Source organism: Zingiber officinale, chromosome 1A (genome assembly GCF_018446385.1).
Source record: "Zingiber officinale cultivar Zhangliang chromosome 1A, Zo_v1.1, whole genome shotgun sequence".
NCBI classification, from domain to species: Eukaryota; Viridiplantae; Streptophyta; class Magnoliopsida; order Zingiberales; family Zingiberaceae; genus Zingiber; species Zingiber officinale.
The window spans coordinates 50,427,860-50,455,629 of NC_055987.1; the positions used below are offsets into that span (position 1 = coordinate 50,427,860).

Below are 27,770 nucleotides of genomic sequence, written 5' to 3' on the forward strand. Positions count from 1 at the left end.
TTTTAGAACGATTCATCTTGAAGAAATAAAATTCAATATGACGAACGATTCCTTATTCGCCTTCGTCTCCTCCTCTTCCTCCGCCGTCTACCCATTCTTCACTACCCAACCCTCACGCTACCACCATCGTCTCCGTTTCCTGCCTCCTCCTGCCTCATTCTCTCCTTCTGCTCGCCGCCGGATCTCGTCCCCTGTCCGTTGCACCTCCGGCCTTTCAGGTAGTGTCATATGAGTAACGTTTATGGATCTGATGTTATTTCTTGAATCTATTGACCCTTTGATCCGTTCATTTTCATTATGAAACTGGCCCGATTTCGGTTCCTTAGTTTGTTTCCCTTGCCGCGTGGACATGATTGATGTGATCGCTTGGCAAGGAAAGTTTTGGTGACGCTATTTTTTCGATGTGTAAGGTGTTTTCCATGGATATTGAGATAATGAGGACAATTTTGTCAGGACTGTCCTGCGCAGTTGTCTCTTATTAGCCTTATTTTAAGAGTAAGAAGCATGAGACTTTTCAGGCTTGAAAGGATCATTGCTAACTTTTTCTTCCTCTTCCCTTTTCTAAAAAATCCCAGATTAATTTAAGTTGTTTATGAATGGATGATATTAGAGCATCCACAATAACACTAAATATTTCTCCCAAATATTTCCGGTCCCCATGTCCATATCATCAGTCAAATATCTTACTCCTCAAATATCCCAAATCTCACAATCAAATATTCCCTCAATCAAATATTACTAAATATTATGGGTTCCACTTACTAAATATCTTACTCACAAATATCTCAAATTATATAATAAAATATCTCATCAAGTATTGCATGCCACCTAAACTAAAAACTAAAAAAAATAAAGTAATCATGGCCCCTTGTGGGACCCACTTGCATGCCACCTAAAATGAAATCACCGGACATAAAGTTATGGTCGGTGATTTCTATTCACCTCTCAAATATCCCCCATTGTGGGGGATATCCCCCATTGGAGAAATATCTTCTCCAAATATCCCCTATTGGAGATGCCCTTAAAAGCAATGATGCTGCAGCGGAGATAGTGGGAAGTGACTGGACTTGTGCCTAATAGTAGAAGACAAGCAGGATTGAATGTCGTTGACCAGCCATAAAAACCTTCACCATACTTATGTTTAGGAAAACTTCTCCACAGCTAAGGCGCCTTTTATCGTCCATGCACTTCGTAATTAACACTTTAAGACTTGTGGGCTTAGTTGGGAGCCTTGTTTGTCATGCACAAATTTGAAAATGTGGCCACTTTTTGCAAATGGAAAGAAACCTAATATCAATATATTGTCGACATGAGACTTCCCTGTTAGTATGACCATCTACAATGGCAAAGCCAGAACCTTCAATTGCCCTGGGCTAAATTACGAAAATAATAATACATACATATATAATGAACATTTAACAAACATATAACATTTATATACCAATATCCTTTTACATAGTTCAAATTTCATACAAAATACTTCAATATCTACTTAAGTTGTGCTCGACAAGATTTTAGAGTATAAAACTTGTTTATTACTGATTCCAAGCTATATTCTCATAAAATTGTCATTCTATGTAGAGAATCATGCAATTGGAAAGTAAATCATCATCCAGCTTGTTGCGACGTGTCATTTTGAGAAATTTCATGGCTGAAAAGACTCTCTGCCATTGCAGTTGATATAGGAAGAGTCAATACAAGACTAATCAATCTCTGAATTATAACATAACTCTCAACCTTTTTAGTCATAATCGTTTCTCTATAGAATGTAGAAAGAGTAGAAATTTGTTGAAACTCAAGATCACAAACTATGTCAAGTTGATAGTGTTCCAATTCAGCTTTTAAAGTATGAATTTCTTGTTGCGTGAAATCAGCAGGATAAAATTATGATGCAAGCTTGCAAATGTCACCCACATTAAATTTTTTAAATGAATCAGTAGGATCCAAAGCTGAACAAAGAGTAAGAAGTTCCATTGTTGACTCATTGAATCTACAATTTAGTTCCATCACTTGAAAATCTATTGTAGCATTAAAATATCATAGTAATAATGATGCTCAACTGTGACATGATCCCGTTGTTGACAATAACGACTAACTTTATAACCACAACTCATATTTGACATCTCAATATTATGTCGTTCACAAAAAGTCTTTACTTTCTCAAAAAATTCATTCCAACCATCTTCTTTAAATTTTAGAAGGATGGCTTTGTGGTTGACATAAATTTTAAAGCATTCACAATGTCTTGTGATTTATTTTGTAGATCTTGACAAAGATGTTAGTGGTTTCTAAGATCTTTTCTATAAAAAACAACATAAATACAAATTCATAATTCATAATTATGTTGCACAAACCACTAGTTTACCCACATATTGCACAATTTGGCCCATTTTCACTGAGATTTCCAAGGATCTTACAAGTTGTTGCATACATGTCTATCAAGTTCCTAATAGAATCATAATGAGAGCTCCAACGAGTAGCACCAGGTCTATGCAATGTACCAATCTGATTAGCCCCTATACCTGACTCACGCTCACCAATAACCAACATATATGCAATCTCTTCTTGTTGAGTAGATTGTAAATCATTAGGACGTTTATTAGACGAGGTGACGAAGTTTACAATGGAAGTCAAATAATCAAAGAATTGCCGAATAGAAGGCACATCCTTAGCAGCTGCAACCAATGCTAACTCTAAACGGATGAGCAAAACAATGTACATAATAGACTTATGAACAATCTTTAAGAAATAATGCTTGAAGCCCATTCCATTAACCATCCATATTACTAGCACCATCATACCCTTGTCTTCTCATATTGTGGATTTAAATATTGTGTTGAACAAAGATGTCATAAATTGATTTCTTAAGGCTTGCTGATGTTGTGTCCTTAACTCTCAAAATCTCAAAGAAACATTCCATCAAAAAACTAGAATTATTAATAAATCTTAAAATAATGGTCATTTGCTTTTTTTTTTTAGATTCATCTTGAGCTTCATCAACAAGAATACAAAACTTGGCATCTCCCAATTCATCTTGTATCATTGTTCTCACTTTATTAGCAAGAATATGCAATATTTCCTTTTGAATTTGCGGAGAAGTGTATTTAGCATTTTGTGGGGCATTATGTAACAACTTTTGCAATTTCATCAAAATGTGCTTGAAATTTCAACAATTCAATAAAATTTCCACGGTTTAAGGAACTTTTCATCATGGCTTCTAAAAGGACATCCTTGAGTTGCAAGTCATAATAAAACTTCAATTGTTGCCTTTAAATGCAACTTATTCTTTACAATTTCATTTGTAGATTGAGCATTCATCACTTTGTCAATATTTTGCTTTCGTTTCATCAGATCTTGAACACATTTCACACATCTATTATGTGATGAAGACAATGAACCAACATGAATAAGACATGCACATTTTTTCCCATCTTTAACTCTCTTCCAACTATTAAACCCTTCAGAAACAAGTGCAGAACGAGCCAATGGATTACTTGTATTCTCAAAAAGAAAGTATGTAAAACAATATGCTTTGTCTTTTGAAGGTGAATATTCTAGCCAAGGAAATTGTTTAAACCAAGGATATTGAAATTCACGGTTTTGCTTTCCAATTTTTGGGTTGATAAGGCCTTGCTTTGATATATGCTCTTCGAATTTCGTCACGCTTATTAATAGGATATTCACAAATCAGTTTTCGTAATCCTAGATCTTGTTCAATAAAAGAAATATCAAATTCTTCCTTTGTTTTATTGACCTAGATATAGAAGGAGGTTGTAAATCAGAAGTAGAGGATCCAACAGCTGGTCTAAGAGGTATATCACATTGCGATTGATTATCATATTCAGATTGATCATCTTTCTTCCTAAAAAAAATGACAGTTATGTTTTTGACTTTTTATTTGAAAGTTGTTGGTGTTCCATTTATAACTTAAGGACAAAATAATTATTTATAACATAAGAACAAAAAACGACTACCAATCAATTATAACAAACTCAATCATATTATTCATTTTATAACAAACTCAAATACAATAATAAATCAATTTATAATATCATAACATTCTCAAATATTAGAGTCATAATTTTCAGATAATTTAAAAAATTCAAATAAATTCACAACTAAAAATCCAAAATTAGTTGTAATATGCCACTAAACTTGAAATGCTTCAAATAAAAAAAAGGACTTAAAAAGGGAACAAATATGCAAATTAAAAATGTAAATGCAGTCGACAATGCCAATTTGTCTGCCTACGCCTACCTATTTACATTTTCTCTTTAATGTAAATTCTTCAATAAGGGAATAATGTAACGCTTCTCTTTAATCGGGCTAATGACTAGGGGAACAATGTAAATTGAAAGAAAAAACAATAGCAAGCTTCCAAACTTGCTGCGGCGACTTCAAAATAAAACCCAATTGCTAAATTGGAAAAAGGAACAGAGAGGAAAGGAGATGACCTTGGACTCGTGACGTTGAACGACTTGAAAAATGGAACCCAACTGAGAGGCTGTGCTTTCTGCGGTTTGCTGCTCCTCGATGCGTCGAACGACAAACAAAGAAAGCCTTTTTTCCATTAATTGAAACGACGTCATTTAGTGAGTAGGCTGGGCTTGGCTTATGATCAACTGGCTGTTTTCAACTGGGCTGGGCTGGGCTATTTTAATTTTTGAATTTGGGCTCAATATATTAAGCCCAGTGCAGCTCAGCACTGGCTATGCCACTGACCATCTATGAGACTGTCTCTTATGTAGCAATGAAGTAACACTTCAGCTTTGACTACTATCATTTAGTTCCCGTCGTGAATTTTGATTTGCTATTGCTAATTCACAAATAATTTTAGTTGCTTAAAGGATTAAAGACTTTTTCTTTTGTTATGTTTAATAATTGTTAAGTACTCCACATATTTGAGTTAATTTGAGCCATGCATTAGTTTTTTTTAGGTTGGATGTGGCGCTTCATGATTTTTATTTTTATTTATTTTCTATATTAAATTGCTCACTCTTATGCTGGATCATGAAATCATCTGCAGATATGGATGTTGCTCAATCAGGCTTGTATCCATTACAGCGTTGTAAAACTGTGCATCTGGTTTGTTTTATCTATTTATTGTTATATTTTTAGTTAATGTATTTGTTATTGTTATGTTTTTAGTTAATATTTTCAGTTAAAATATTTGTTAAAGTTGATTGACTAATCATTTATAATAAAAGCTCGAGCACTTGCTGTGCACTGATTTGATTTATTAATTGGTTTATAGTTTTAGTTAATGTATTTGTCAAGGGTGATTCACTAACCATTTTCCAGGAAGCTTGAGCCCTTAGGAAATAAATTTATGTATTTTTACTCTTAAATAATCTTTTTGTAATTGAGTGGACAATTTGATGGTGATTCTTTACGCTGGCATATGCATATCTAGGTTAGACATGCACAAGGTATTCATAATGTGGAAGGTGAGAAGGACTTCAGTGCATACATGTCTCCAGAACTTTTTGATGCACATCTTACTCCATTGGGGTGGAATCAGGTATAATTGATGTTTTTATAAGAATTTTTTAAAATCTATCAACATTGTAATAAATCAAATGTTTTTTTTTGGTTATAAATAGGACCAAATTCATATTAAATGTTCCAAATTCTCAAACAAAAAGCTTGTTATCCATTTGTATGAGTAATAGACTACATTCTAATAGGGTTTATGGTGTCAGAAGTTTCAATTTTCAACAATGCCAAAAAGACTAATCTAGTGGCAAAAAAGCGATTACGCTCGCCCCAATGCCTCCGTCAACCTGTCCTAGGGTAAATACGGAGTAGGTAAATCATGAGTGACTACTAGCCTTTGGAATACTGACTAGCGCATAAGGGAGACATTTACCTCGGCTATACCGAGATTCAAACCTCAGATCTTATGGTGGCAGCACCTCATGTGCTTACTAGACCGTCTCAAGGGGACGCCAAAAAGCCTAATCTGTACCTATTTCATGTGGATTCATCAATAGTTGAGGTGCATGATTAAAAATTGCCACTCCTATGTTAAAGGTGTGATTTTATAAATAATGATATTGGCTCGTAGTTTTCATTCTTAGGTCTATTATTGCTAACTAACAGTGTGATCTTCCAATATTCAGGTCCATTGCAGGTAATTATCCTAAATTGTTGATGTAAACAATGGTACAGATTCAGATATGGTGTTAGGTTGAAAACTATTTGTTGTAGATGACAAAGAAGGTTCTCAATCAGTGAGCTCAACAATTTTATAAGATAAAAATATTCAACGAATATTCTGTTAAAGTAAAATAAAGAATAATGTTTGAAATTCAAGAAAAACTGAAAATGATTTATAATGATTGTGACAAATGGGTGAGATAGTACATTAGGAAGATCAGCACAAGGAATAATTGATAATGATATTATATCTTACTGCTATTTTTCCAGAAACTCCAATCATATTATTACATGGTTACATCTGCTTTTTTAACACTCTTCTTAATCATAGTTGATATTGCTTCTTAGTTATCTTATACTATCTTTACAGGTTGATAATCTTCGTAAACATGTAAAAGCGTGTGGCTTGGCAAGGAAAATTGAATTGGTCATTACATCTCCATTATTGAGGTATATTCTTATTCATTTTTTTTTATTAATATCACTATCAGCAATGTCATGATTATACAAGCCTAGACATTTACTCTCTCTCTCTCTCTCTCTCTCTCTCTCTATATATATATATATATATATATATATAGATTACAAAATAATTAACTAATTCAAAAGCTAGAAATTCAGGCTTGGTGATATAATTACTAGGTAATTAAATTGAGTAAGATAATGACAAGGTAATTTGTTCATAAACTAACACTACACTTCAAACTGAAGCATAGATATCTATCATAGCCAATTTGGTATATAAAAAGCTAAAATGAGTTACAACATGTATTTGGTCAAGACAAGGTTTACATACTATTCTATGTCAATCGGCATGAGCAAAATTTATTGTTTTGTATTTTGATTGGCAAGTGAAATCTACTCGAGACTGCACTATGAAGAGATTGAGTGAGGGCTAGGATTTCCACGATAAGGTAAGATGATTCTTTCCTTTTTTCCTATTTTCTACAAACTTCTTCCCATTCTCTTCCTCTTCAATTTGCTCCTCCTTAATGCCTCTAGCACTACATGGTTTCTTGCTCGGTATGATGCCACGGGAGGAGGGAGATTGTGTCACCATGGGAGAGGTGGTTTAGGCTAGGTTATGCAGAAGGAATATGATGATGAGGGTTTCTAGTTGATAGAGAAAAAGGGCTTGTACGTGTGAAAGATGTGATGAGATATAGGTGAAAGGTGGGAAGTATTGGGAGGCTCTGATACCATCTAGAAAGTTTCTATGTATTAGTTTATCAACAAACAGGAATATAATTCATATATTTACAGGTTATAGGATAACTAATCTAAAAATTAGGAACTTAGACTTGGTAACATAATGACCAACTAATTAGACTAGGTAATTTATCCCTATTATAATAATTATCATCAAAGTATCTTTGTCCCAATTATTTGTGGTCAGTTGTATTTGACTTGTCATTTTAAAAAGTGTATTTTCTGCTAAATTTGCTTAATATGGCCCACTTATTAGATCAGTCTGCTAGCATTCAAGGAAACTGATAAGCTGTCATAGAATTTAGTGAAAAGTTCTGCAGTGGAATTGGATGTTCAGTAAGCATAACTAACTTGATTTGTTGTCTAGGATCATCAGATGCCATGAATCAGTACTAACATGGATGGTTTCTATCCATTTTGACATGATAGTTCAACCTCCTGATGCAAGTTTAAGGTTGCTTTATTGCTATCTTGGAGGCAAAATCTTGAGTCACAAAAAAAACGTATGCTAGGGTAATGCAGGTAATATTGAACATCATCATACCCTTATGTTTTGCACTGGGTACCTTTTTTTATGTCACTCAAATTGTCAGATTAGTTGATCCTATCTCTTATGCTGGCTGTGTAGGTCCTCATTGAAATCAAGAATGTAGCAAGGACCTAAGCAAGGGAAAACATGCATAGTTTGCCTTCGACTTAACTTTTTTGGTCGTGATTGTTGACCCGCAAAGGATATATCCACATATTTTAATTCGAGGGATAGGATATTCTTTCAATATTACTTTTTCTGTGTGTGTGGAATGTACATATGGGATAGAAATATAAAGCCAAGGATGATTAGAAGAAGAGACTAAATGCATATTGGCATTAAGACATGAGAAATTTATATCATAATTATCTAGTTTAGATAATCTCTAATGTATTCTACAGTCCATTTATTAAACTTTAGTAAATATTTTTATAGGCAACAATAAACTGTGTCTTAAGTTGTCTGTTACAACCTTACATGTACCAGCATAGACGTATTGCTTTCCCACTCCCCCGTATTCCGCAAAATCATAGACCAATTTTTTATGGTTATATTGTATATCCTCACTATTATTTGCTTTATTTTGGTTAATATTCATTTATTTGACAATTTGTTTTGATTTTAGCTATGACCTAAACGGTTTATTTGATCTACTAAGATTACAGGGTTTCCAAAAGAATGAGATATTTTCCATTTTCTCGTAAAATAATATTGTATACGTTTTGGTACACAAGATCTTTGTAACCCAGCTAGGATCAGTTGAACATGGTTGGAATTTAGGGTTTGTTTACCATGTTGGATGGATAGAAGAGGGAAATGGATAAACTGTGGGAAAGAAAAAGGAAGAAAGAGGGAGACTCACGGGAAGGAAAGAGAGGAAAGAGTAAGACGAGTAACTCACTGCAGCTTAGCTGTGAGTTCATGGCCGGTCCGTGGTGCGTTCCTGATCACAGTTTGTGGCCAGTCCACAGCTGCAACTCGTGGCCAGTCGGCGGTCGTGATCTTGTAGCACTGAGCTCATGTGACACTGTTGGCTTGCTGCAGACACTATTTTGGCTTGTGAGGAAAGTAAGGACGGATGGACGAAAAATTGATCCGTAAACAGATTTCGAATCTGTCATTTCTCTAATTCTATGGTAAGTAAATGGAGTAAATTATCTCGACTCTTGTACTTAACATCCTTTTCTTGATCCGTTTCTTAAGATAATCAGGGCAGCATTAGGGATTATTCACTTTTTGCTTAGTACATTTAGTTAGTAGAAGATGATCTATGCATCACATGAAACAAGTCAATCTTCTCTGTTATATATTTTTAATTACAATGACACTCTGATACAGGACAATGCAAACAGCAGTTGGAGTGTTTGGAGGTGAGAGTTATACTGATGGAGTGAACATACCTCCTTTGATGGTTGAAAATGCAGGGCACAGTGGTCAACCTGCTATTTCCAGTTTGAATTGTCCACCTTTCATAGCAGTTGAACGATGTCGTGAACACCTGGTATCCCTCTTTTAGCAGCTTCTATTTGTTGAAGGTTTAAAATTCAATTTGCATCAGTATTCTTATTGCCTACAGTTTTTCCTTATCTTTCAGTTGTAACACAAAGTGTTCACACGCGCGTGCAAGTGTGTGTGTTATATATATATATATATATATATTATGTTTCTTCCTTGTTTTTTTTTTAAATTTTTGAAGACCCTTCTGTTATATTAAATCTTTAATAGCCTGCACACTTTATGCAAGCATTGCTGGTTATCGAAGTTTTTTATTTGTTTGATACATTGTAATGATCACATTTAGTTCTATTGTCTCATTTATCAACATGATTAATATTGATTATGCATTAAGATATGTCATACTGGTATGTATCAACTGCCATTTATAAGTCCAGCGAAACATCAAATTGGATCATACCTAGCTGCTTAGTTACACTTTGTTTTCCCAATGATATATGATGAACTGCTCAGTATCTTGACACTTCAAGGGCAAGAACTTGTCATTTTCAGAGCAGTAGATTGTTAACTGAAACGCTTTTATGCATTGATAGTGATAAGCAATCTTGTCTTATAAATAATTGCTTCTATCTGTAGTTATTTTAGGTGGTTTTCTTATCTGGTATATTTACACCAATTGCAGGGAGTTCACCCATGTGATAAGAGAAGAAGTATAAGCGAGTATCAACAACTTTTTCCTGCAATTGACTTTTCTTTGGCAAGTTTTACTATTAATTTTTCGTTCACTCACTAGTGCAATTTTAAGAAACAACATTACAGTTTTTTTTTCTTGTAGCATTTAATTGACTATGGCTCTTTTTAGGTAGAAAATGATGAAGACATATTGTGGAAAGCTGATGTAAGAGAAGCTAATGAAGAAGTTGCAGCTAGAGGAGTGAAGTTTATCAACTGGTAGATTCTTAATTCAATGTTATTGTTCTTATGGAATAATAATTAAGAGACAATTGCCTTTTACCTTTGTTTACATGGAACTGTCATTCCAACCTTTAATGTCTTTTTCTTCTCATCATGATGGAACTAATTTTGGTTGTTCCTATTTTCCTCATTAGTCATATGATTGCAATTTTGCAAATAGGCAAGTTCCCTTAAGATTTCAATTATCTCCCATTTCTATAGCAGGGCTAGTTTATCCATAAGTATTGAATTGTTTATCTTGTTTTAGATAGAATTCTTGTTCAATTGATTCTTGATCTGTAAACTTATTTTTTAATCCTGATTTAGTTATTTCATACTGAGTTAAACATCCTATTGGTAATGTTCTCTCAGGTGTTATGGGAAGAAAAGGAGGAAAACAAACTGCTTAAATAGTGATAGATAACCATTTGTCTTGCATCATAAATATCAGCTTTCATGTTCCATATAATCACCCATGGAGATGGTTTTAGTCTGTGAACAATTAGATATTCCTTTTCTTTAGCCACTTTTGTTAGTAACATTGAAGATTTAAGGTGTTGTGCACTAAAAGGGTTCTTTTTGTTGCTTTGGAATTTTCTAATCATCCTCCTATGGGTTTTCCAATTTACTTGAGCTTAACTTGCGGAAGATTTTTAGGTAGCCATCTCTAGAACTTGTTTGGACAAAAATTCATTCTAGCACAAAGTATTCATTCCATGGTATCTTGGTTTATTTTACAGGTTATGGACACGTAAAGAGAAGGAAATTGCTATTGTTAGCCATAGTGGATTCTTGTTTCATACTTTACAAGCATTTGGTGGTGACTGTCATTCTATTGTGAAGGAGGAAATTAGTAAACAGTAAGTTCTATTACTAATAGGTTGTTCTCTTTCATTGTGTTCTAATCATTATTCTCGTGCATTAATTATGCATCTTCAATTTATAGTTTGAGAGAACTAATTAGACAAAATTTGTACCAAATACAAAACACAGAACTTTAGATCTAGGGAGACTTGAAAATACTATAAATCCATGAACAACTGAACTATAATAGTAATGTGACTAGAAAGAAAAACAAAATTTACTAAGGGTCAGTTTATTAGTAAATATTTTTTAGAAAAATATTTTCTGGATTGTTCAGTGGTTGGTGCAATAGATATCATGATTAATGATAAATTTTCCTTTAGTAATACACATTTTTTGAGGAAAAAAATTTCCTTTGGAATAGAGTAGAAGTTTATTTTCTCCATCCATTCATAAGTCATTCACTCTACTAATAAATCTCTCTCATCCTTATTCATGAAAGCAGATTGATTCGAGCAGAGTTAGACAACTGATCAGGTATGTTGGTTGATGTGGTTGGGTCGAGTGGCCAATGGACTTGGCGGGATCAAATCTATCAGTTCAACCAACCTGTGTCACCAACTTGAACTTGAGAAATGAAAAATATTTTTCTACATGTGCACTAAATAGCACTAAATGTTGAAAAATATTTTCCAACATATTTTAATAATATATCTAAACCACGGACAATAATTTCTGGAAAAAAGTTTTTTCCAGAATACATTGTCCACCAACAATAAACTATTTTTTCTTTTAATATTTTTGTATTTGGTGCAATGGAAAATTACTATCAAGGAAAAAGTCTTTTTAGTAGTAGATATTTTTTTTTTGAGGAAAATAATTTATTGTGGAGAAAAGTCATTTTCTTCATCCATTCATAATCCATTTCTATTAGTATACCCTCTTTGTTTGTTCATGCACGCTAATTGATTTGGGCAGATTTTGCCAAGTTGATTGGTAAGCCCATCAAGTTAGTTGTTAGGCGGGGCTGATCCACTCGGTCAAAGCTAAGATCACCCAACTTGCACAACCAACCCAACCTTGAGAAGGAAAATTTTTTTCCTACATGTACACCACCACCACCACCATTAACAATCAAACTTTATCCTATTAGGTGAAGTTAGCTATATGGATCATTGTACAACATTGAGCTCTATCCCATATTATATTATTATTTATATTTAAATAAATTTTATCTTATTTTACCATTGCTAAGTCTTCTTTAGTTTTCTTATTTCTTGTTTAATGTGCATATTTGTACATCATGTATTGATTGTTTAAATGCATGTTTATCCCATCTTAAACGTGTCTATCGAAGTTTTCTCTCAATAGGTGTAATTCTGATTTTTTCTCTTCTTATTTCTTAATCCTCATATGTCCGCATATCCACTTTAATATCCTTATCTCTACGACTCTCATCTTTTGATTATGTGTTCGAGTTATAGTACAACATTCAACTTCATATCATATAGTAGATTTAATTACCGTTTTATAGAACTTTCTTTTATGTTTTAGAGGTACTTTACGATCAAAAAAAATATTCGACGCTCTCTTCTATTTTAACCATTTTGTTTGAATCTATGTAAGATATATCTCATAATCCCTCCATAACAACTCGTCATTTCTTATTTTAACAATTGTCTTAATACTTAAATTCTTTATTCTATCTACTAAACTTAAAACCTTTCAATGCAAGTGTTTTCTGTCGAGATTCAAGTTTAGCATTTACTTCATCATATATCTCATCTACTAAAATGAGTTCATCTATAATGAGCGTAAAAATATAAAGATTTATAACTGATTTTTAATGTAACATAATATCTATGGGAAACACTTTAGTTAATCCACATGGAGTTTGTACATATCCTTAATTATTTCAATATACTGTTAATACTTTTCTTTTCGAGAATTCTCCATAAATTTTCTTGAATTCTATTATAAGTTTTTTCTAGATCGATACATGTCATGCGTAAGTCTTGTTTTGATCCCGATACTTTTCAAATAGTTGCATAAGATATATATAGCTTCTAATATCGACTTTCCAAGCATAAATTTAAATTGATTTTCAATCAACGTGTCTACTTATTAGGTAATATCCCTACAATTTGCATAATTTTGTATGTCTTTTTTGCTTTTAGATAAGAGAATTAGAGTACTTACAATAATTGTTAAAAGTGAGTGAAGTGCAACGAGGCGCAAGTCTTGCACTTCAAAGACCTTGAAAGTGTATGAAATCTCTGAAGCATGCGCTTCAATGCGCTTCGAGCAAAAGCATAAGCGTTCATTTTTGCACAAAGTGCAAAAACTGTTTTTTTTTAAATTTTTAGTTTAAAGGCAGAAACCTTCTGATCATATTATGTTGATTGGTCTACCTCTTACCGTTGAAGGCGTTTGCCGGGTAAGAATCTTATTTTTTGTTAATTTTTGTATTCTTTTGCATTTTTTCGATGTCTCGGAGGTCGCGGGCGTCACGATGGCAACAGGTTATTGCCGTGACAATCGGAAAAAATTTAGGTAGCGGATTTAATTAAGTCAATGAGCTCTCACTTTAAATGGGGATAGTTTGAATAGACTTTCATAAATCTAAATTAAATTATCTCAATAAAATATATAAAAATATATTTAAAATTAAAAAAATCTAATAAATTTTATTAATTTATATAAATCAAATTTATATTATAATTTATTTTATTATTTTATATTTTTTTATTGATTGATTATTTTTTATTTCAGTGGTCTTAAGTTTTAACCATGTCAAATACAACAATTTATTAACTCGAAAGGATATTGTTTAGAATTATGCCACATGTTCGAATCCTAAAAATCCAAATATTGTCAGTTATACTTGTTATAGTAAAAAATAACAAATGATGGAATTTATCAACATAAATTACATTTAGTTGGGGGTAATAAAAATGTGAAAGCTTGTCCGAAATGTCTCGAGTAAGTTAAAAAATAAATCAGAGAGTTCATGCAAAAAAAAAGGAGTAATTTAAAGAATTAAATGGATGATATCCTCATTATGATGATGTTGATGATTTATAAGATTTGGAAGAACATGAAGATGATCTTTAACTAAAGTGAAAGTGAAATGACCAATATTTGATCCATGCATCCATCCTATGGTTAAGTTAAAAAGTGTAAATAAACTGGGCCTATTAATCTTTCTTTTATGAAAGATGTTAATGAAATTGTCAAACAAAGATGTGCAAAAAATAAAAAGAAGTTAAGAGATATTGCAATTGAGAAATTTGCTAGATGGATGTATAATGTCGGAATTTCTTTCAATGTTGTTAAATATGATTCTTTTGAGTCTTGTATTGAAGCTATTGGATAATTTTGATCGGGGATTAAGCCTTCATCATATCATGAAGTGAGGGTTAAGTATTTGAAGGAGTTGGAAAATACAAACTCACTTCTCAAATCCCATGAAGGTCATGTTAAATTTAGGTGCACAATCATGGTAGATGGGTGGACGGATAAAAAGGGTAGAACTCTTATAAATTTTTTGACAAATGGTCCTAAAGGAAGCGTATTTGTTGAATCAGTTGGTGCTTCAGGCTATTCTCACACAGCTGATAAGATGTTTGAGTTACTTTCTAAATTTATATACCGCATTAGAGAAAAGAATGTGATTTAGATTATAACAGATAATGCAAGCTGCAATGTCAGTGCAGATAATATTTTAAATTTATATTACTTTCAATTACGAATTAGATCATATTTTCAATTTTTTACTAAATTTACTTTATTTTTTTAGGTTGTCTCTTGTAAAATCGATTTCTACACTTGTACTCAACAGGACTCCTGTTCATTATTTAGATTTGTTACTAGTGGATATATTTAAAATTTATCATTTCAGAAAATTGCATGAATGGACGTTGATTGTGAATGATTATATTTACAATAGACCACAAGTATTGAGCATGACGAGAGAGTTTACTGGACCAAGAGACATGGTAAGAACCGCAAAGACATATTTCGCAACTATTTTTTTATTTTTTTTACTTTAAAGAGATTTTACGTACAACAAGCAAATCTGAGAAAAATGTTTACATATGAAAAATGACAAATAGTCAATTTTTGCATTAAAAGTTGGCGGCCCATTGGTGAAAGTATTGCGGTTGTTAGACGGTGAAAAAAGATCTCCTATGGATTATATTTATGAGTTAATGGACAAAACCAAAGAAGCTATCACTGCGTCATTTAACAATAATAAAGAGAAATATCGTAGCGTTTTGAATTCATTGACAAAAGATGGAACGTTCAATTCCATCAACTTTTGCACGCAACCGGATATTTCTTGAATCCAGAGTGTTTCTACTCAAATCCTGACATAGAAAATGATACAAAAGTGATGGAGGATTTGTACAAGTGCATATCTGGATTGGTGAGGGTTGTGGATTTACTGTATAAGATCACAAGTCAATTGAAAAAATACAAGAAAATAGGACTTTTTGGTTTGCCAATGGTTTATCAGACTAAGAACTTCAAAATCACCTGGTGTATCCATACATAATATATTATGCAATATCAATATTGGATGATAATAAAATTAACTTATATGTTTTTGTGTTTTAAGTTGATTGGTGGTTTTCTTATGGTGCGTCAATACCTGAATTAAAAACATTGCAATGAAGATTTTGAACTTCACATGCTCTTCTTCAGGTTGTGAGTGTAATTGGAGTGTTTTTTAATAAGTTGGAGTTTTTTTAATACATATTAAAATTTATATTATGGACTTTTTTACTTTTTAATTTTTTCATAGATACATTTTAAGAAAAAAATAGGTTATCTCAACAACGATTAATGATTTAGTGTATATCAAATACAACAGAGATTTGAGACGAAGATATGACATGCGAAATAAGATTGATCCTATTGCTTTCTTAGAGATAGATGATAGTAATGAATGCTTGTTGGGAAAATTGGATGATAGTGATAAAGATAATGATAAGATTCTGTCTATGAAGGTGAAGATTTAGAGTGATGTAGCACGAGTATCTGGGGTTGGTGAAAATGCGTATGACTTTCAATTTCGAAATGCATCTTCTTTAAAAGGAGTATCATCATCTGCTCCAGTAAAAGAAAGCAATCTTTAGCTTAGATGAAGAAGAGATTAATCTTGATGATGAAACTAAAGAAGATCGTGATGGATACAAATCAAGTGATGGAATTGATGACGTAGATTTGGACAATAAAGATGAAGATAATTATTTTGATATTTGATATTTCATCTATCACATTTTTAAAGACTTTTAATTTATTTTTAATTTTTTGAATAATCTACCACTATTATCAAAGAATATTTTATTTATAGTTATTTGGATTGTTAAAGATATTTTCAAAGACTTTTAATTGATATAATAGTCTTTTTATTTATTACATTTTTTTTTCATAAAGCGTGCACTTCGTTTTGTGCTTTTAGCCCACCTAAGCACTTTTGTATGTCTCGTGCTTTTGACAACTATGATATTTACCCTTCATTGATCAAATATTTTTTTTTTATTTTTAATATGAAGTTAATAACTTCATAAGCCAATCAATACCTTATTTTTCCGGACACTTTCATACCTCTATTGGAATATCATCTGGTCCAATTACTTTTCCATTTTACATCCCATTTAAAATATATTTTACTTCTAAAGTTTGAATTCTATGATACTGTTCGTGTAAGAGATGTCGCGCTGGGTATGGTGGCTTAGTTATTGATTGAGAGAAGACTTTTTACGCCACAGGGAGGCTTCCTTTCGATCCTGTGCACACGGAGATGAGCAAACAAAATGTCAGCACCTAGAAATCAGGGGGAGTCCCTAGCGAAGGCTCTCCGACGCTCAAGTTAGTACAATTCTGGACGGGTGAATGAAGAACAATAGAGTACGTGTGTGTGAAAGAAAGCTTCAGATGTTCAAACAGGATTATATTTGGCGCTGAGAATTTCTTTGTCTTAATCTAAAGCTTAGAGATGGAAGAGGCTGGACGACTCACCACTGTCACATTGACTCAAGAGGATTTGGAAATGCTGATTAACGCTTGAGCACAAAAACTATTGTAGCAGCAACAAGTAGTACTCTGCCGCCACCCTATCCTGTCGCATCGATAACAGCGCATCAGAGGGAAAGAGGAGCTAGGGAGGAAGGCCTGGTCCATTTGCCTCCTACGTCTCACTCATTAATCCGCGACATCGAGCGCTCTTCCGTATGCCGCTCGAGCACATGGGCCAAGAAGGACTACACCAAGAATCCTCCGGAGAAGCACCTGCTCGAGAAGGACGCAAGGGAAAAGCCCCAGTAACTTGCAGCTCTCCCGAGCATATTAGCACCCCGTTCTCTCAGAGGGTGCTAGAATACAAGCAGCCAAAACATTATCAATCTCTGATTATAGGGGAATGCTCGAGGTCAACTGACCCTGAGGATCACTTCCTCAATTTGAGAATGCTGCCCTCTTGCATCAATATACGGACGGTGCAAAGTGCCGGGTGTTCCTCACCACACTCGCCGGCTCAGCACAAAGATGGTTCAAGCGATTGTCAGCTGAATTCATCTTTAATTTTAAAGATTGCCGTAAAGTTTTCCTTCATCATTTCGCTAGCCGTCGTCGTTACCAGAAGGCCCCACTGAGTCTCTTTTCCCTCAAACAGGGGTCAAGGAGGCACTCCGAGCCTACATCTAAAAATTTAATCAAGTGACCATAGATATCCCTACAGCCACCACCGAAATTTTGGTAAGTGCCTTCTCCCAAGGTCTCATCGATAATGATTTCTTTCGCTCCTTAATTAGAAGACCTTCAAGAAACTTTGACCGTCTACTCGATCGGGCGATTGAGTTTATTAATGTCGAGGAGGCGCAGTTCGCCCAGAGGAAGGAGGTCACTACACTGGCTGTGACTCCAATGCCCGAGCGGCGTGCGTTACCCACTCCTCCACACAAAAGACCCGGAGGGTCCTCAGCTTCATCATCAAGAACCACGGCCCTAGGCCAGCATATGGAGGTCGAGCGGGAAAGATATCTCGAGCCCCCTCGGGGAGCCTTGCGACAGTGGTGCACATACCACCGGTTAGCCACTCATAACACTCAGGATTGTTATAATTTGGTAAATCGCTAACGACAATCAAAGATTTCGCCGGCGTACCCCGTTGCCCAACCGTCACCCTTATCAACGGCCGAACGGCTCGCTCAGAAGAGACCGACGAGAGGCCGAGCGACGCCAAAGGACACTCCAACCTCCAACAGACCGAGCACAGGCTCCCGCCCTAGTCCAACAAGAGCTCCCAACACGGTAAAATGAGAACCACAATAACGCTGCCCGAGGCGATATCGGTATGATAGTCGGGGTCCAACCGATGGAGATTTCAACCGAGCGAGAAAATCACACGTCCGTCGATTGGAGATCCACGCGGTCGGTTGCAGTATAGCATAGGCGGTTGGGCCTAAAATCGGGAGCCTAAAGATTTAGAAGGGGTCAAGGTGCCTCATGATGATGCATTGATAATCAAGGCTGTTGTAGCCCATCACAATATCTACCGGACTTTTGTTGACATGGGCGGCTTGGTCAACATCATCTTCTAGCAAGCATTTGAGCCATTGCAGATTGAGCCGAGCGACCTCCAACCCATATCGACACCTCTTTATAGGTTCACGAGTAATGAAGTTTAGCCGCTCGGCCAGATCAAGCTCGCTATATCATTAGGGGAGGAGCCCTTGATGAGGACGCGTTAATCAACTTTTATAGTTGTAGACGCACCCTCCGCATACAATGTTATTTTGGGTCGATCGACCCTAAATGAATTCCGGACAGTCGTCTCAACTTTCTTCCAGAAAATAAAATTTCCGTTAGATGATCAGGTTGGAGAAGTTAAAGGTGATTAACTAGTAGCACGCAAATGCTATAATGATATAATCAAAACTGAAGCTAACTCCGCTCGGAAGATGCAAGGGATGGAAGTCAACGCCATCTGGGAAGCACCACCTATCTTGGTCTATGAACAGAAGGAGGAGGTTCAAATTCGACCAAGCAGGCCGGAAGCCACTACCCAAGTAGCTGTCGACTTACCTCCGGAACTTCAAGAAGAGCTTGTTACGTGTTTAACACATAACAATGATGTTTTTACTTGGGAACCAAGGAGATCACAAACATCTCTCCCATGGTCATGAAGCATGTACTCCATGTCTTCCCTGAAGCCAGGCCAGTCAAGCAGCGAAAGAGAGATTTCGGGGCGGATCAAAATAAGATTATCCGCGCAGAAGTAGACAAGCAATTGGAGGCCAACTACATCCAAGAGGTGCAGTTTTCGAGCTGATTAGCCAACATGATCCTGTTGTATAAGTTGGGAAACAAATGGAGGGTCTGCATCAACTTTAAAGGACCTCAAGAAAGCATACCCCAAGGATTGCTACCCCTTGCCGAGAATTGATCGGGTAGTAGATTCAACTTATGGTTGTGAGCTAATTTGCATGTTGGACGCCTATCAGGGATATCATCAAGTACCGCTCACCAAAGACGACTAGGAGAAGGTTAGTTTTATGACCGCTTAAGGCACTTACTACTATAATGTTATACCGTTCGGACTAAAGAATGTAGGTGTTACTTACCAACGGTTTATGAACAAAATATTTCGAAAGCAGATTGAGCGAAATATGGAGATTTATGTGGACGACATCCTTATTAAGTCCCTCGAGGTGACCGACCTGTGCACGGATGTGGAAAAAACTTGCTAGACTTTAAGGCGATACAGACTGAAGCTCAACTCCAGTAAATATTTGTTCGGAGCAAAAAGCGGGTGACTCTTGGGATACATTGTGATCGAATGAGGGATAGAAGTCAAGCCGAGCAAATTACAAGCCCTCCTAGACATGGCTCCCCCGCACAATTTGAAGGAGGCGCAAAGATTGACTGGCCGGATCTGTCTTGCTTTATCTCTCCATCGATCGATTGAAGCTTGCTTTTTTTCAAGATCCTCCGCTTAGCGACTAAATTCCAGATTCTAGTGGGATGCTGACTACGACAAAGCTTTGTGGAGTTAAAAAATTATTTGTCTGCCTTACCTATACTTGCTAAGCTAGTGGCGGGCGAACCTCTGTGAGTGTATTTGTCAGCCAATGAGCATATAGTCGGATCGGTGAGGCAGGAGGAAAAAGATCAACAACTTGTATATTTTTTAAGTCATTTATTAAAATGAACCGAGTATCATTACGCCACACTCGAGAAATTAGCATATGGACTGGTCTTAGCTGCTCGGAGGTTGCGTTCTTATTTCCTTTCTCACCTAATTATGGTACTTACTAACAGTACTTTGGGTTGAGTACTTGTCAACTCAGAAGATGACGTGGCAGTCAAAGTCAAGATGACGTGGTCAAGGGAAGAGAGTATTCCCCATCTGACTTGGTTGTTCGCCCAACGTTAAGGCTCTTAGGTCCAGCTCGACCGGATTACAGACCGTTCGGGAGAGGGCCGACTAACCTTTAAGCTGGTCGAACATAAATGGTTTAGTGCTTTACTCTTGAATTGAAAAGATAGCTTGCCCGACCGGATTTAAAGACGACCGACCTTATAGGTCGGCTGAAATATCCGACCCGCCTCATAATCGACCAGCCATAGGTCTAGGGCAGAATGAGGGTTGACCTTCCCAATTCTCATAAATCTCTCTATGTATGCCTGGTCAGATAAAAAGCAAGCCAGGCCTAAGGCACTTAGCTTTATATTGATTCCCAAACGGATTTCCAGCATGCCCAATGCATTATATTATTTTTCGAACAAATCACTAATATTATGCAGAACATAACTGAGCAGCTTAATGTGAGGACTGACATAAAGACGGTCGACCTTATGGGCCGGCTGGGATATACTCAGCTGACAACATGAGCAGAGAATCCTAAAAACCTGTCAGATATTCTACTGGAACCTTCTTCAAGGATTATTATGTCTCTCATCAGCCGACCACTTATAACAGCATATTCGTTCAACGGCCTCAGCAATGACATAAGCTATAAATGACAAAAGAGATATACATATGGATAAATGGAAGATTCCTCGGACAATTATTGCACATTACCTAGGTTGTACATTTTCCTTTACCTAACAACCTCTGACATACTGCGGCATCTCATGATTGCGGAGGTTATGAGAGGTGATATATAAATGGGGTCCACTCCATTGGTAAGGTACGTTCTCTGAACATCTGAAGCTTACTCTCGCACACATATTCTCTACTGTACTTCATTCACCTGTCTGGAATTGTACTGATTTGGGCGTCGGAGGGCCTTCGCTAGGGACTCCTTCTTAGTTTCTGGGCGTTGAGGTTTTGTTTGCTCGTCTTCGTGTGCGCAAGATTGAAAGGAAGCCTCCTTGTGGCATAAAAAGTATTCTCTCAGTCAATAACCAAGTCATCGTGTCCAACGCACCATTTTTCAGTTTTCAGACAGAATCAAATACAAATTTAAATTTCTATACTCTTTTGACCTATTTAAATTATCTAAGTTAAGTTGGTTACTTAAACCTTCATTAAAAATTTAAGGAAAATGGTTATTCTATTGCTCTTTTATTTTCTCATCCTTTACTAGCATTGTATTGCATTCATCTTTAATGCATCTTATTTAAATAAAATCTTTCTTTGATTTTAGTTATTCTATAAAATACCTTTTCCCCTTCTTTTGTATCTAGTTGTGGATATCACTCAGCACGGTCTCTTTCTTGACTATTGCATATTTTTTTAAAATTTTTTTTTCTATATTTATAAGTGTATAATAACTTATAGGTGGTTCTTTTTTCCTTCACTTTCTTTTGTACTTTTAATTTTACCACCAAGATTCTTTATACGGTGGTACACGTCCCTTTGACTCATTAAGTACATTCTTAGTTATTATTTTCAACTTTAATGTCATTTTATCTCAAGTCATATTCGAGTCGTCATATATTTCTTTTAATACTTGTATTGACACTCAACATCTTTCAATATATGGCTCAAAAAGTACACCGGCTATTGTTCAGCGCCGTTCTGTTGTACCAAAGTCGAGCTGACCGTTCTCTCTATGGATGACAAATACATCCAGAGCGGCTCACCAACGATGAGCTTTGCCAGTATAGGTAAGGAGGTTAAGTAACTCTTGAGCTCTTCCGACGCCTTGTCGCATTCAGCGTCCCATTGAAATTTCGTGGCTCGACGCAGCACCTTGAAGAAAGGATGGCTCTGATCGGATGACTTGGATATGAACCTTGAGAGTGCTGTGATCCGTCTGGTTAGCCGAGCCTCCTTTAAGCTGCGGGGCGGGGGCATGTCTTGGAGCTCCTTTACTTTGCTTGGATTTGCTTCGATCCTTCGCTCGGTCGTGATGTAACCTAGGAAGCACCCGCTCTTGGCTTCGAACAGGCACTTGTTTGTTTTAAGCTTGATTATGTACCTCAGCGTTCGGTAGGTTTCCTTGATATCTGCACAGAGATCAGTGGTTCGGAGGGATTTTATCAGAATGTTGTCGACATATACCTCTATGTTCCGATCAATCTATCTTCGGAACACCTTATTCATCAGCCTTTGGTAGGTGGCTCTGGTGTTCTTCAGTCCAAACGACTTATATTGTAACAGAAGGTCCCATCGACTGTAATAAAATTGACTTTCTCCTGATCCTCTTTGGTGAACGGGGCCTGGTGGTAACCCAGGTATGCATCCAGCATGCAGATCAGCTCGTAACCTGCCGTGGTGTCCACCATCTGATCAATGCGCGACAGTGGTAGTAGTCCTTCGGGCAAGCTTTGTTCAGATTTCGAAAGTCGATGCAGAGCCATCATTTATTGCCCAGCTTGGAGACTAGCATCACATTAGCTAGCCAGCTCGGGAACTGCACCTCGTGTATGTGGTTGACTTCCAATAACTTGTCAACCTCCAATCGGATGATCTGATTTTGCTCGGCGCTAAGATCTTTTTTCTACTGTTTTATCGGCTTGACGTCCGATCGAAGGTGCAATTTGTGTTGCGCGATTTTCGACAAGATACCCGAGAGCTCATGGGTCGCTCATGCTAATACATCATGGTTTTGCCTCATACAAGCAACCAACTTTGCCTTCTTCTCTGTGCTCAGATCAACCGCTATGAAAGTAGTAGCCTCCGATCGGATATGATGAACTTATACCTCCTCCTTTTCTTCGTAGACCAGCGCAGGTGGCTCTTCTAGAATTGCATTTACCTCTAGCCGTTGGGCCTTTCGAGCGGCTCGCGACTCGATTTTTACCATCTCGACTAGCATCGCTGAGCGGCCAGTTGATCGCCTTTTACTTCACTGATCGAGTTCTCCACGGGGAACTTGATCTTTTGACAAAATGTGGAGACAACCGTTCAGAATTCATTCAGCGCCGATCGGCCTAGTATGATGTAGGCGGACGAAGCATCCACTACGATGAAGTTCGTCATTCTTGTCCTCTTGAACGACTCTTCCTTGAGGGTTATGGCCAGCCGAGCCTGCCTGATCGACAATACTTCGTTGCTAGTGAATGCTTTCTGATCGATTTGTATAGGCTACAACTCGTTCTGTTCGATTTGCAGTTGATCGAACGCTTTCTTGAAAATAATATTTACCGAGCTACCTGTATCTATAAATGTGCGGTGAATATTGTAATTAGCAATTACCGCTTTGATGATTACGACGCTATTGTGAGAGACTTCCACTCCCTCTAAGTCTGGAGGACCGAAACTGATCTCTGATCCTTCTGCTACTTTGCTGCATCCGACAGCGTGGATTTTCAGACGTCAGGCGTGTGACTTCCAGGGTCGGTTGGAGTCACTGTCAGTTGGGCCTCCTTCGATCATACCTATATGGTCCCAAGTGGGGTTGTCACGGTTCTCTTCTCGAGCTGACGAACGTGACTGCTCAGTTGATGCCCTGGCGGGCCCATCATAGTCTCTCTGTTGAGACGGTTGTTGGTACGGTTTGGTTGCCAGCCTTCTATCTTCATGCCGCCCTTCGGATCGGTGGTGATGATGTCGATCAGGAGAGGGGGATCGACGTCGGGATCTTAGTGAAGCCGCTCAACTGGGCTTCGGTTTGAGATTGTAGCAATCGCTGGTGTTGTGTGTTACTACCCGATGATAAGAACAGAAGAGCGACGTCTATGGTCGACCTTCAGTGAACCTTGTCCGCTTGGCTTCCATATGTTGGACCGCATGTGTACGGGCTTTGACTGTGGTTGTGCTACTCCCGCTCGTGGCCCATTCGGTGGTTGGTGAGTACGAGCCGCTCGGCTCTCCGGGACAACTGCTGGCTCAGGGATCACTTCCTTCCTCTGAGCTGCCTGGACTTCCTCGATCTTAATATATTCGGTAGCCCGCCCAAGCAGATGATCGAAGTCCTTCGGGGGCTTCCGAATGAGTGAGCGGAAGAATTCATCCACTAAAAGTGCTTGGGAGAATGAGCTTACAAGTATTTCCGAAGTGGCTAATGGGACTTCTATAGCCATTTGGTTAAACCTCTTAATATAGACCCGCAATGCTTCCTTGGGCCCTTGCTTGTCTGCAAACAGATTGACATTTGTCTCTTGATGGCGGTGGCTGCTTACGAAGTGTTGTAGGAACGTCGTTCGGAAGTTTTTGAAACTGCATATGGATTCGATCGGTAATCGCCTGAACCACCTCTGCGTTGATCCAGAGAGCGTGGTGAGGAATACTCGGCATTTGACTATCGGTGTACTGGTGGAGCGTGGCCATGTTGTCGAATTTGATTAGATGGTCCTCGGGGTCGGTCATCCCCGTGTATTCTCCGATTGTCAATGACGTGTAATGTCGCGGTGCTGGTCGTCCAAGATTTCTCCATAGGTGTCCTATCTGCGTCTTCCGATGAGGATCCTTGTGTCCTATCCGCTCAGCCTTATTTCTTTGATGGGGTGCGGAACAATGCTCGGTGATAAGAGATCGGTGTATTCGATGCATCTCCATATGTGCCAGTCGACTTATTGTTTGGCTTGCGAGCGACGAGGTTTTCCGCTTAGCCTCTTTGATTAGTCGGCATGATTGTCGCTGACACCGCGAGGTCATTCGCTCAGCGATCGTTCACTGTCTGTTGTTGCTCCAACATCTTTGCAGCTCGCGTTTGTATCATCATTTCCAAGTCTTCTTGCGATAGCGTTACCATGGTGAGTCGTCCAGCGTCCTCTATCTTCGAGTTTTGGCTATAGGTAGATTCCCACATACTACGCCAAATATAATCCTACCCTAAAATGGAGAAGATGGCAAGCTTGAGATGTGGCTTGAAGGTTGACAAAACGAAGACTCCACGTAGTCCTGCAACACAAGAGTGTCAATGCCGGGTTGGGAAGGGTTTCCCGGTGTTGGCCCTCTGATGCTCAAGTTTCCGTCGGGTAGAAAAAAAATAGAGAACTGTAGCTAAAGCGTGTAGAAAACAAAGTTGTGCATACCTCCGCTTGTAGATTAGAACCTCTTTTATAGTGTATCACTATAGTGTTTGTGCACGTGTCTCAAAGCATAGACACATTTTCTTAGGCGTCCTAGAAAAAGATAAGTCAAAAAGTGCCCCTGACACTATTCCTTAAGCAGCCATCCTGGAAGCTTCTAAAATACGATTTGCCTGTGGACATGTTCTGTTGTCAGCGGGACAAACTCCCAAAAGGATACGATAAGATAGTTAGTGGGTCCACACGTGATCGATCGGCAGTTGCTCGGACGGGTAGTCCCAGTCCAGACGTAATGAGCAGATCTATTGTCCTACTTTTCGTTCGGCTGTATTGTTGTCGGAGGGCTGCGCTTTGTCCAATCGGACATGCCTCCCACTCAGGGGCAGCGGTCAGGGGGAGTTGCTGCTTGTCTATTAACCTTAGTTGCGGGCTTTCAATGAGCGGCTGTTCGGATGCGCTTTGGGCCAATCGGATGGTCATGCACGACCGAACAGACGATACCACCACTCAGCTTAATTGGTTTGCATCATGGGCCTGGGCCTTTGACTGTTCTGATTTTGACCTCCATGTCGGCTGCTTTCTTCTACTTTGACCCATTGGTGGGGCCCCTCTTTATCACCACATCAGATAGAGTTACATTAAGGATTAGCTCTAGTCCTTATTTTTTTACACTAATCATGGACGAACTTATTTCAGAGATAATATCGGGGTACATATTGTTTGTAGGTGATATTATTTTGGTAGATGAAACATGTGAAAAGGTAAGTGTTAAACTAGAATTTTGGCGGAAAATACTAAAAGTTAAAAGTTTTAGGTTTATTAGAGTAAAAACTGAATATATGGAATTTAAGTTTAGCAATATTAGATGTAATGAGATAATGAGATAATTGTTAAGATAGGAGACGATGAGTTGTCTAGAATTGAGAGCTTTAAGTATTTATTATTATTTTTGCAAAATGACGGTGGAATTGAGAGAAATGTCTTATATAGAATACGAGATAAAATTTATTTAAGGGTATATGATGATATAGTAAGGGATAAAGTCCAATGACTTAGAAGGATCAATATAGCCGACCCCACTTAGCGGAATAAGACTTCGTCGTCGTTGTTGTGCTGTTTGTAATTTTTAATCCTAAAGCATTTTGTGTTCTACTATTGTTGTTTCTTGATTCAGTTCTGACAACTTGCAAGCTCTGTGATCATGATGAAAAGCCGAATATTTTTCATTCTGTCATATTTAACGTCTCCTCAACCCTAAACTAATTCTTCACAATCCAGAAATAGTTTCTTTTTAGTGACGGATGATTTCTTTACGAGGTTTCTAATTGTAACATGATGCACTGTAATTGAAAAGTTATCTCAAGCCTGTTTATATGCAAGGCTAGGGATGCTTAGTGGATATTCATTTTGGGAAACTATATTGCCAATCACCTGAATAAGTTTATTTGACTAATACATGATGGGTTGATGTCAATAGATTTTGATCGTCTTTTATTTAATGCCTAGGTGGCTAAACATAGGAAGGAAACAAGATACGATCTACTTTGTGTATTAAACATATGATTTGATCTGCTTTGCATTCATCTCACCGTTTTGCTGGGCCTGACCAAGATACTGATCTATTTCATTTCCTGTTCTACAGCTTTGCTAACTGTGAACTGCGCTCCATGGTTTTAGTGGATAGAAGGTAAGAGTTTTCTTTAGCCAATTGATTTCGAGCGAACACCTGACACTGCATTATTTGTTTCGTAGCTTGCTTGGTTCTGAAACATCTAGTTGCAATTATCCTGGCAAGATACCGCATGGTCTTGACCTGCCGAGTGATGTTGCCGATGAGAAGCACACAGAGAAAACGTTTCTAAATTAACATGGTCGAGTGTAGGTTATGGTATGCCCATGAATCAATCAGCTACATAAATGCAAGGATTCAAGAGTTTTTGGACAAATTTATTGTTTGCTCAGGAGGAATGCCGGTGCATTCTTTTCTCTGGTCACTTAATTAATTAGCTATAGGCATATACTACATTTAAGGAAATTGTATCTTATTATTTTGATTAAATCCAACAAGTTTATATCACGTCCTAGGTGAAATTACAGATGTCTCTATCATAAGCTTATGTTTTGTCAGGTGAAACATGTGTCTACTTTGATGCATGTTTTGTTTCTTGAGATGCACGACGAATAATTTTTGAAAAACTTCACGTCTTGGTCTTATTTTTGTTGTTTA

The 27,770-nt window shown here is 37.1% G+C and overlaps 1 protein-coding gene across 2 annotated transcripts; it reads left to right on the forward strand.

Moving 5' to 3' along the window:
• Nucleotides 1-27: 27 nt before the first annotated feature.
• On the forward strand, nt 28-27,744 carry LOC122024820 (phosphoglycerate mutase-like protein 1). 2 transcript variants are annotated; one of them, XM_042583538.1, is made up of 11 exons: nt 28-218; nt 3,759-3,812; nt 5,027-5,085; nt 5,414-5,521; nt 6,530-6,609; nt 9,236-9,398; nt 10,035-10,109; nt 10,215-10,303; nt 11,047-11,166; nt 27,186-27,230; nt 27,296-27,744. In XM_042583538.1, exons 1-11 carry the CDS (start codon nt 38-40, stop codon nt 27,408-27,410), a joined length of 1,089 nt encoding a protein of 362 aa, XP_042439472.1. In that variant the 5' UTR covers nt 28-37; the 3' UTR covers nt 27,411-27,744. The 2 variants fall into 2 exon arrangements, with proteins under 2 accessions (XP_042439472.1, XP_042439479.1); XM_042583545.1 differs by lacking the exon at nt 3,759-3,812.
• The last annotated feature ends 26 nt before the right edge of the window (nt 27,745-27,770 follow it).

What these genes read in the sequence shown, in the direction of transcription:
- LOC122024820 (XM_042583538.1), top strand. Translation starts at nt 38, where the DNA reads ATGACGAACGATTCCTTATTCGCCTTCGTCTCCTCCTCTTCCTCCGCC. An exon ending in GTTGTAAAACTGTGCATCTG is followed by an intron (nt 5,086 to 5,413) that starts GTTTGTTTTATC and finishes ATGCATATCTAG; the next exon opens with GTTAGACATGCACAAGGTAT. An exon ending in AAGGAGGAAATTAGTAAACA is followed by an intron (nt 11,167 to 27,185) that starts GTAAGTTCTATT and finishes CCTGTTCTACAG; the next exon opens with CTTTGCTAACTGTGAACTGC.